A 12,001-nucleotide genomic window follows, 5' to 3' on the forward strand; every position below is an offset into this window, starting at 1 on the left:
TATAAAGGTAAACACATTATACAGTAACTACCAACATACTTACTAGACAGAACTTGTGTTCTGTGAAATTGCACGGGGATTATTGTGCCCCAAACACAGTACATCTCTTAACTACAACTACAACTACAACATTGAACAAGTCTATTAATTAGAGGTCAAACATTTTGGGCGCAGTGACCACTCTTCCAGAACGTGTACCGGTAATTGTTTGATCTTTGCACGGTTCTGGACATTGTGCCGTTACTGGTTCATCACTAGTCTGTTCGTAATTTGTCTCCTCCGGTATGACGTCCGTAGTGGCGGGTCAGGTTCAATGTTTGCTGCGGTTTGGTTTGTCGAAGGGGTCGCCAACCACAGGTGCTTCCGGTTCCGACGATAGGTGCGATCGCCGCTGGCGACAACATAGGAACGAGGTTTGTTGTATCGCTTAACCACTGTTCCTGGTGTCCAGGTTTTGGGCGAGGAGTTGGGGTTGGGACTGATGCGGACACAGTCCCCAGCACTGAGGGGGGACAACTCCTTTGCTCCTCTACGGTTGTCGTAGTAAAACTTTTGTCTCTTCTTCTGCTGGTTGAAATGGGTCTGTATCCTTATGTTGTCGTGTGTGCTTGGTTTGAGTATGTCCTTGGACGCTGGTAAAGTGTTCCTTGGACGTCTTCCCATTAGGAGTTGGGACGGCGTCAAGTTGATCCCATCGAGTGGGGTTGTGCGGTTGTCTAGCAGGGCTAATTGCTTGTCTGCTGACTTTTTCCAAAGTATTTTGATTGTCTGTATAGCTCTCTCAGCCTCGCCGTAAGAGCTTTGGACGTGTGGGCTAGATGTCTCGTGCCCTATTCCCAGCTCAGAACAGAAACTCTTGAATTCTGCCGAACTTAACTGTGGACCATTATCTGAGCGTAGTTTGTTGGGTAGTCCATGGCAGCTGAAGATGGACTTTAGGACCTTGATCACGGACGACGTTGACTGAGTTCCAAGTTTCTGTACGTCAATGTACATCGAGTAATAATCTACAAGTAGAACGTAGTGTGCTGACTCGAACTCGAATAAGTCACAGCCTACCATACTGTATGGTAGCTCAGGCGTCAACGTAGGTTTGAGCGGTTCAGCCGCTTGCTAGTTCTGATACTCTGCGCATGTCTGACAATTTCCAACTAGGGTGTCAATGTCGACGTTCATGCCACGCCAGTACATCACCTCTCGTGCTCTCTGCTTGCGTGCACGAGTTTTAACATGTTCTCGCGTAGACTTTGTGGAATGACGATAGTAGTCATTTGTATACGATTCCGTCGAGTACTGAGAGTTGGTCCCTCGAGTCCCAGTAGGTTCTAGCTTCGAATGGCACTTCAGGCCTGGGCCACCCTTTAACAATGACGTCACGAAGTACGCTGAGCTCGGCTTGTGATGCTTTCTTTATTTCTGTGTATTTGTCAGTGCTGACAGACAGCATGTTGACCATGTCATTTGTATCTTCCTCCTCCTGCGGCTCGGGTCTTGGTAGAAATGCTCTTGAGAGCGTGTCCGAGACGTGCATTTCCTTGCCTTTTCTGTAACAGACCGTGATATCATACCATTATAGTCGTATCACCATTTTCTGAATTCTCATAGGTGCCGACAGGAGTGGTTTCTGGAATAGTTGTTCGAGCGGTTTGTGGTCGTTGTAAACTGTTGCATGTTTACCGAAGATAAAGCAATGAAAGCGTTCTGCGCTGTAGACTATCGATAACATTTCCTTTTCTATTTGCGCATAGCGCTTTTCAGTCTCTGTCAGCGAGCCCGACGCGTAGACTATCACTTTGTCGTTCTGCATCACGACTGCCCCTAGACCATCCTTGCTGGCGTCACACTCGATTTGGACGTCCTTATTGACATCAAAGTATGCGAGTACCGGAGAAGTACCACATAGTTGCTTGAGTTCTCGAAAACTTTTCTCTTTGGCAGGGTCCCAGGAGAACTCAACATCTGACTTCAGTAGGATTCTGAGCGGCGCGTCATTTTGACTGAGGTTGGGTATGAACTTCGCCAAGTATTGGACGAGCCCTAGCAATTTTCGGACTCCTACCTTGTCTGAAGGGATAGACATGTCTTTAATGGCCCTAACCTTCTCGGGGTCGGGTAACAAACTTTTCTCTGTGATTAAGTGTCCCATGTNAACGCTAACATGGCACTTTAATTCGCTGAATTGGATGATGTTATACCATACGAAGCATTTCATATACTAATATTTACCATATAATAACGTTTGTGCGAATCGAAGTCTGTTCACCATCGTGACTCTAACCGGAAATCAGACACTGGATTATAATACAATTTTAATTAGAATAGAGTACGGACAAGAATATCCGAAAGTTTATTTTTTATATCAGAATGTGAATCTTTACTTATTTGTTAATATATAATGTAAGACGAATACTGACACTTGATAGAATATTTTGAACAGTATATACATTATTTAAAGGCGATTCTAGACGTCCATGTACATTGTATGTATATTTATATATATGTTTATGTCATAACATTTTGAAAATATAATAAAAAATAAAATAAAAGAAGTGTCCCATGTAGGGAACACTCCGCTGACGTACTATGCACTTGTCAAAGTTCAGCTGAAGGTTGTGATTGGTTGCCCTTTCGATAACCTTGCGGAGAATGTTGTCGTGTTCCTCGAGCGTTGAGCCCGCAATGAGATTGTCATCAATGATGGCGAAGGCGCCATCTATACCCTCTATCATCTGATCCATGATGCGTTGGTATATTTCAGGAGCGGACTTGATGCCGAATGACAATCGGAGCCATCGATATCTGCATATGGGTGTGTTGAACGTTGTTAAGTACAAGGACCTTTTATCGATTTTGATTTGTAGAAATCCAGACTTGGTGTCGAGTACTGAGAATACTTTAGCCCCAGGGATGCCTAGTAGCAGTTCCCTTTATGGTTTACATAGGGAGGTGTTCCCGCTTTGTGGCCTTGTTTAAGTCCTTCCGGTCGATACAGATTCGACCTTTGTCCTTGCGTTATGATACAATCATTGAGCTTACCCGGTCTGTTGGTTCGTCCACTTTGGTTATATAGCCGTTTTCCTCCATTTCTCGCAATTTTTCGATCGCTTTGGGTTTTACAGCAGCTGGCAGTTTACATACTGCGTGTACCACCGCTGGTACCGATTCGTCGATGCTTATGCTGTGCTCCCCCGGTAGGGTGCCTGTAGTTTTGACCAGGTCAGGGAATTCGCGAAAAAGTTCATGGTCCATTTCCGATTCCTGCACGGGTATCTTGCTCGATACGACACTGATTCGCTGAATGAGTCCTAACGTTTCGGCCGCATCCCCATTAATAATGTTTTCCTGTTGTAGGTCAACGATTTCTAAATCGACAGAAGTCTGCTTGCCTTTGTAGGATACCTGGAGACCTTTGGTTCCAACCGGTGTGACGAGATGGTTCGTGTAGGACTTTAAGATTCGGTGCGATTTACGTACAGACGCGTTCTTACCACATATCGCTGCGAGTTGTGTTTTTGTCAATATACTGCACTTAGCGCCAGTGTCCATTCGCAATGCGACTTTATTTCCGTTTACTGTTAGGTTCATTATCCATTTGTCGGTGCGGACCGAATACATGTCTGTGTGTACGTCCTGAGTAACATGTATGGGCAGGAGTTCCTCATACGAGTCAACATCATATTGACCACCATCGTAATCATGCGTTTCAAGTTCCTCACTATATTCTTGGACCGAGTTGACCTTTCGAAGTCGTTTCCTACACACCTTCCCCCAGTGGTCAGGGATTTTGCAGTAGTAACATGTTGATTCTTTAGCAGGACATCTATCCTTAACGTGTGTTGTGCCACTGTTTTCACACTCTTTCTTGGCTGTGTGTGTGTATTTGTTGTAGCCTGACCGTTTGTCTGATCTATCACTGTGCATGTAGCTAGCCGCTTGTGATTGTTTTGCCATGAGATTTTCTGACAGGTTTGTACATTTGATTTGGTGTCCTGAAACTCAGTATTTCTTCACCACGAAGCATTTTCAAGTGTGTCTGTGAAAGTTCGTACTGACGTCCGATGTGTATTGCTTTATCTATATTTAGATCTTGACCCTGGTCAAGTAGTCTTTCTTGAACTTTTGGGTTGCGTACCCCATTGATGATTAGGTCGAATAATATATCATTCGCGTCAGTGTACTCGCAATCCATTATCAACAGTTTTAGGTCTTTCACAAAAGTATCAACACTCTCACATTGTTGCTGTTTGCGTGTCTGTGCTTTGAAGCGGCCGATCCGTTTGTTTTTCTGTGGTCTTATATATTCTTCCAGTTTGGACAGTATTTTGTCGGGTTTCTCTTTTTCCCCGGCCTGCCAATTGAGTGTTTTGAAGATTTCTTGGCCTTCTAAACCGATTCAAATGGTTATCCAGCCAGCGCGGGGTTTATCTTCCGTACCGGCGAGAGGGCCCTGACACGTAAACTCTACGTGTTGTTTGAAGCGCTGGAACTCTTGGTACACATCGCTAGCTCCCCAGTCTAGCTTAGGTTGCTCAAATGCAAAGTTTGTTGCCATATTGATGTGAATTCCAGACTTCTGACACCATGTAGTGTTCTTGTGTAATGATAACAAGCAAAGCCGTGTTATAAAATGGCGGACTGTTTAATCGAGACAAGCGCGGGAGTCGCTCACAACATAACAAACGGTTGTCGCTTATGCGCTACATAATGATAGGTGTAATGTTAGTATAGTGATATACGTTACAGGTAGCACTGCCTTGATTCCGGCAAAGGCAGCACAGCCTTTACTCGCCGGCAAAGGTAGCACTGTCTTTACTCCAGAAACGATACCACTGTCTTAACTACGGCAAAGGTAGCCCTGCCTTTACTCACCGTGAAAGGTAGCACTGCCTTTACTCCGAAAACGATAGCACTGCCTTTACTCTCCGTAAAACTTTTGCACTGCCTTTACTCGAGCAAAGGTAGCACTGCCTTTACTCCGGCAAAGGTAGCACTGTCTTTCCCCGGCAAAGGTAGCTCTGCCTTTACTCCGGCAAAGGTAGCACTGTCTTTCCCCGGCAAAGGTAGCTTTGTCTTTACTCCGGAAATGGTAGCACTGTCTTAACCACGACAAAGGTAACACTTCCTTTACTCCCCGTGAAAGGTAGCACTGTCTTTACTCCGCCAACGATAGCACGGCCTTTACTCTCCGTAAATAGGTAGCACTGCCATTACTCCGGCAAAGGTAGCACTGTCTATCCTCGGCAAAGGAAGCTTTGTCTTTACTCCGGAAATGGTAGCACTGTCTTAACTACGAAAAAGGTAACACTGCATTTACTCCCCGTGAAAGGTAGCACTGCCTTTACTCTCCGTGAAAGATAGTAATGTCTTTACTCCGGCGAAGGTAGTACTACCTTTACTCCGGCGAAGGTAGCACTGTCTTTACTCGGGCAAAGGTAGCACTGCCTTTATCCGGCAAAGGTAGCACTGCCTTGATTCCGGCAAAGGCAGCACAGCCTTTACTCGCCGGCAAAGGTAGCACTGTCTTTACTTTAGAAATATAAGCACTGTCTTAACTACGGCAAAGGTAGCCTTGCCTTTACTCACCGTGAAAGGTAGCACTGCCTTTACTCCGCCAACGATAGCACTGCCTTTACTCTCCGTACACCGGCAAATGTAGCACTGTCTTTCCCCGGCAAAGGTAGTTTGTCTTTACTCAGGAAATGGTAGCACTATCTTAACTACGACAAAGGTAGCACTGCCTTTACCCCGACAATGGTTGCAATGCCTTTACTCCGGCAAAGGTAGCACTGCCTTTACACCGGCAAATGTAGCACTGCCTTGACTCCGGCAAAGGTAGCACAGCCTTAACTCTCCCTATAAGATAGCAATGTCTTTACTCCGTGAAAGGTTACACTGCCTTTACTCCGGCAAAGGTAACACTGTGATTAATAAATGTCTTGTTATCTAATATGAAATTGAAGGACTTGGCAGGGTTTATCTGTCGTAGGAACACAAACAGAGGTTGTGGCGCAGTTTGTTCCGATAGGAATGCCCACAGCCTGCTGGAAAACCTTGTCGCTGAATAACAACAATAAAGATATTGTCTACCAGGAACTCAAACATTCTCACAATTGCATCCTCAGTATATTTCATTTTTGCCTAAGTTAAGCTTTTCACAATAGATAAAATGAGTATCTTAGTCATTTGCTTAGGAAACCAAATCTAATATGACTCAGGCATGGCCTGGAGGTAGCAAAGCTCATACGGTACATTTCTTTCAATACATTTGCTATTTTAAACATTACACATTTTAATACATAAACAATTTATTTGTACTTGGTTTTGCATAATATACTTGAAGCTGTTGCTGGGCAAATTCATCCATCCTTGTAGTTATGTTTGCTATGTTTTAGTATGATCCACATTCACACTACAATAGTATCCTCCTTTGGTTCTTGTTGTATCCAAGAATACCACTATATATCTCCTACCTCGTCTCATGTCTGTTCATAATAAAATGTATTATTATTGATATCGAAAGGTTTTAAAAAAAAAATGTCATTAAAACAAAAATAGAAATGGTTGCTAACGGACGCATATTATGTATTCTGTGGTGAAAATAAATGTTTCTTATTCTCTTCCTTACTGATATTCTTAAAGCAGAGCAAACTAATGTGTCCAACTTAATGTCTAATCAAAATGATGTAATGGTTTACATAGTTGAACGGAAGCACAAGTTGCCAAGCGTTTAAAGTTTATATTTATCTAAGTATCAATAAAGATAGTTTACTGCACAAAACTGTACAGATATTGTTTGAATTTTTTAAGTTATTGTTGATTTTGTTGCATTAGATGAAATTAGATTCAATCTATTGTATAAACAGATCTAGCATTTAAATTCCAGTTTAAGTTGTAAAATATGAAGGTTACATAACAAATGTTGATCAAATATCAACAGAAACGACCACCAAATGGAAAAATTTGGGTTGAGGTTCTTCAATAAATGCAGATAAAACAAGAGTAGTGATACTGAAAAAATCCGCAATTTGACCCTTTGAAACACATTACGTTTCCCTTGGAAAGCTGTCTGAAACAATTCTGTTGCATCATGTGTCTCTTTGTATAACTGGAGCAGACGACCCGTGAAATTTGACCTCGTCAATGATTGACCCTGATTCGTACATACTCGGGTATTTCCGTGGTAGTGGTTTTTTTTATTCATATTTGAACATGTACATGTGGTCAATATATATCAATAAATATGCAATGCGAACCATATAATTCAACATATATAACATAAAATAGTTCTGTTTAGCTATTGTAGGTTTGCACATTGTAGTACTCATGTACATAATTATAGTAGTAATTCTGAGGAGTAGACTTTAAATATTGTCAAAGGTTAATTGGGGAGACACTAAGATGCTAATTTCTACCAAATACGTAACTTTTAGACAGTGTTAGATAAGAACCTAGTGAAAAATCAATAGAATTATTGCTACCATCCTAGGATGGTAGCTTTATAATTGGTCGCTGTACCAGCAATATTGAGGGGTTTCCACATGGATATAAATAGTCTGTCTACTTTGATTGGCTCGCTAACATACTTTACACACAGTGATTGGTTACCTGCTGTTTGTGATGTCACCATTCGTAGAGGTACAAGTGGGGAAATTAATTGCAAACAAAATGTGATTGATAAAATCAAAGATATCCAAATGTTCATACAGGATTGTTGGACATTGTTCTGCTGTTCCACGCACGGTGGCGCTGTTGTTTTGCTACCTGTCCTGATTTTAGTAAAAACAAGTAAAAACAGTATTTGGAACATATCTTTTTATTTTATTTATACCTTTAGTATAATGTTCTTGTATTTCCTACATGAAATAAGCTTTAAAATTGAGTTATTAATGCTTCAAATAAATAGTTGGTCCCGGTTTTCCCTGTCCTGGTTTTAGTAATATATTTTGGTCCTGGCAGGATTTGGGTCACTAAATTAAAAAATAAAATTTTCATTTTCTTATTTATGTGTTAGTATTAATTTGTTCTTTTAAATCACATAACAGAAAATCTTCTCTAACTAGCACAATAACTTACGAAACAAAAAACAAAAAATGCTGGTCCTGACAATTCGGTCCTGGTATTATTGTGATCTGCTATCTTACGTGGTAATTGTCATTGATTCTTATATTTAAAGTAGTACTAGTCATTGGTTGCATGCTATTCATGTTATCTCTTTCTCATTGGATATTGATGCCCCTGCTAGGGCATTTACACTAAATCACATGTATATATAATCTAACAGGGTTTGTACAGGCCTGAGGAATAATCTTGCAGTTATGCGACATAACCTTGTTCACAACATGCGTGTGAGAGGAACAGTACCACCTGACCAAATGGCTAACAGTTGTCCGCTCGTGGACGCACTGACCACCAAATTATATATATGTTTAAGAAATTCTCAGCATAACTACGCGAGCTTTTACATACCCATCTATCTCAAACTTTATTATAGCTGCTTACTAATAACACATGCTGTTGGTAGACCTCTTAGCTTTTTGGAAAACTAATACTTGTATACTTTTATGTATATGTAGACTGGGTGTATATTTATATCTAGGGTCACCCAATACATAAGCTAAGCCACATGTATGTGAGTATGTTTATGTCACACCTGAGTGAAAGAACGTATACCTGGGGTCGTGCATGCAGCTCGGTCTATATGAACGACGCATGCGCAACCACTTTTCCTCACACCGCACAAACCCTTGTCCAGTCACTCCGAGCTGAACAGCAGATCATGATACATGGGACCTGCAGCGATAATCTGCAAAGGAATACCACCCGACCGAGGCCCTGGTAAGACGGACTAACTACATATTCTATAATTAATATATATAATATATATTATAACTTATTGAATTCATAATGAATAAATGTATACCATCTTTGTCCATTATTAGAGACTAGCGATAGTAGTTACGATTGTATGTATATTTATTTTACAGGCTCTCTCTTCCGAGAGGCATGAAATAAATTATCAAGAACGATGAAGGTATTGTGTGGTTATTAAAGCACGCCCAAAGCCTTACATACAGATACACATGGTTGACAAGGGGGTTGGTAAGGGAGAAAGGGGGATAACTCCCATAATGATACTGCAATTTGTAATATTTCTGCAATGGGTTTTGGCAATATATATATATATATATATTATAAACCGTACCATGAATAGCATACAATTGTAAATAAAACTTTAGATTGGAGACTGCATAGTCCATGTGTTACGTTCAGGTCTTCATTTGATTACTGAAAAGTTCCGGAAATGTTACTCGTCACGGTCTCTCAGTATTAAATATGACTATACTGGTAAACAACAGATCTATACAGGCATGTGGAATATGGGAGACTGTTATAAATTAATACATACACAATATCCTAGTACTGCCACGGTAATATAACCTGCCAACGTTGTTTTCTTACATGTACACTCGATTGATATTGTGTAAACAGTATATTTACAGGTTTTGCCTGGTATTATACTCGATATTTAACAAACCGTTCTTTTTTACTGATAAGTTCTATAGATCAGAATATACAATTTCCACTTTTAAATCCTCTTAACACTTAAACTTAGACGACCATAAAGTAGGTCAGTGAGATGATAGTGACTATGGTTTTCAATAATTTCAAGTTCATTTATGAGATTTACTCCTTGAATTGAAATATGTGGACATTAAAGATAAACAATGAGACAGTAAACCAATAGCACGCATAAGATTATTTTTCAGATATCAACATGCAAGTCAAAAGTTAAATTGCTACCGTTTTGAAGCTAAAAAAGTAAAATATTACCTTTTCTAGTCTTTATTTTTTAATACACATTTTGACATGTAGATAAGGTGTTTTAATTTGTTGATAGGGGTTACATTTACAGCAGGTGATGATATTAAACTCTTGAAACACTGTTAGATAGAAACAGCAATACCAAACATTTGATCTACAAAGTGGAGGGTTAAATAATCTATTTTTACTTAGAAGGTATATATTTGCATAATTATTTATTATAAAAGGGTTAGGGTTTCATGTATCATTTTATACACTAAAAATAATTGATGATCATAATTGCCCCAATCCTAATGTGATGGTATAAGATATGATATGATGTCCTGCTTCTAAGTCCGGCTATAATTCTTGCCGCCTCAAGTTGGATAGATTGTAGTTAATGTTTTAACTGGGCTAAACAATTAATCCACATTACATCCGCATATTCTAGTACAGGTCTTACATGACGTATGGATGTAGACTATTCTTTTAGAAGTTCATTCTTGTGTATGCTTTTTGATGTGTGTTCTGTATATATAAAAAGAAACACCTAAAATTGTAAATATTTATCTGTTGGTTCATTTCCGATAATATTATCTTGAAAAAGAATAAGTGATACATATACAAACTAGTCTGCTTTTTTTTGTCAATTCACTCCTGTATTAACAATAAAATATGGAGAGGAAAGGTTTTCACTAATTACTTATTAATGTCGATCAGAACTATTAACTCTCAAGACAGAAGTTTACCTTTGATTCCATCGTCACATGTACTTGATTTAAATGAAATCAGCATGTCGCAGTAAATAAGGTATTTGAGACTTGCTCCGAATGTCATCGTTTCTTTTTTAGATGTCGCGGATCGACTGCTGACAGACAAACAAACACAAGTTTCCAAAGATGTAGTTTGGTGAAGACTACATAGATAAACAGGTTTTATTGTCACCCGATCTCATGAGAAAATAGATTCCTGGTGATTACGATGGCTCGATTTTCCGTTGTCACTAGTCCATCTCACAGTTTGATGCCGTGACAATATCTTGATTTGACCTAGATAACACGGCAAATCCCGCTGATGAAGCAGACTATGCTTAGTTTCCAGGGACACCTGGTCTTATTTTTCTGGGACTGTTTTCAACAGTGTACATGAAAATAACATTTAATATACAATGTTTATCTGATGCGAATCCTTATTTTGCTGATGGCTTTGTTGCTGTTCCTTTTATGCACTCTACACGACTGTAGATATTTCTGTCTAAAATTGAAGGGTTTACTCGTGGCAGTGACAAAACACTCCAGTGGTACATGTGTTATAAAAGGTTTTATTGATAATAATACAAAAATCAACATATAAATCACTTAAATACCTACAAACATATATACATGTAATCATTGATGTCAATGGACGTATAAATATGAATTGATGTTAAGATAAATTGTAATACCTGTATATAAATCACATACATAGCATGGCACTGAAACAGTAGATCATTTATAGCACTTTTGAAAAAATAAAATATATATCAACGTATATACTGTACATAATGTGAAAACATTCCGAATTGTTCAGTTCTTTTTCACAAATCTCCGTTAAAAGCATATATTTACTTTCTTTGGGGTGATGTATCAATGAAGTACCTCTCACTAGCAGACAATTCAACATGGAGTCGCTAACAGAATATGCAAAGGGAGTGATTTAGCTTGTCACCCCTATTCCTGCTCAATATTTAAACGTGATTTTTGACAGTGCTACATGATTTACGTGAGTGACAAGAAAGTTAGAACACAGAATCAATGAGCATGTGCACGGTCGCGGGAATATAAACATCTAACATAAATAGCATTGCACACTAAATATACACACTTAAATTAATATAGTACATCGCAATAAGTATACAAAATTAAATAATGTGATATGTACGTCGCTCTCAGTATACACAGAAAGTAAAAAAGCACATCATTCAAAGTATTAACAGAACATTATATACCATATCAGGCTCAGTTTACACCTGACTTAATTAAGCAAGTGTCTCTTTGTTTACACAGAAAGCAATGTGGCACATCGTTATAAGTACACTCGGGAAATAAAATGGCATGTCATAACATAACGTGGCACATCACTCTCAGTATACAAAGGAAGTAATGTGGCACGCCATTCTCAGTATACACAGACAGTTATATAGAACATCACTCTCAGTATA

At 39.4% G+C, this 12,001-nt stretch overlaps 1 protein-coding gene across 1 annotated transcript; it reads right to left on the minus strand.

Annotated features, from left to right (window-relative positions):
- Positions 1–240: 240 nt before the first annotated feature.
- On the minus strand, positions 241–1,062 carry LOC110453505 (uncharacterized protein K02A2.6-like). Its single transcript, XM_021502460.1, has one exon. It carries the CDS (start codon positions 1,060–1,062, stop codon positions 241–243), a length of 822 nt encoding a protein of 273 aa, XP_021358135.1.
- Positions 1,063–12,001: the final 10,939 nt, after the last annotated feature.

This window comes from Mizuhopecten yessoensis, unplaced genomic scaffold, assembly GCF_002113885.1.
Source record: "Mizuhopecten yessoensis strain PY_sf001 unplaced genomic scaffold, ASM211388v2 scaffold7371, whole genome shotgun sequence".
Classification (NCBI taxonomy): domain Eukaryota; kingdom Metazoa; phylum Mollusca; class Bivalvia; order Pectinida; family Pectinidae; genus Mizuhopecten; species Mizuhopecten yessoensis.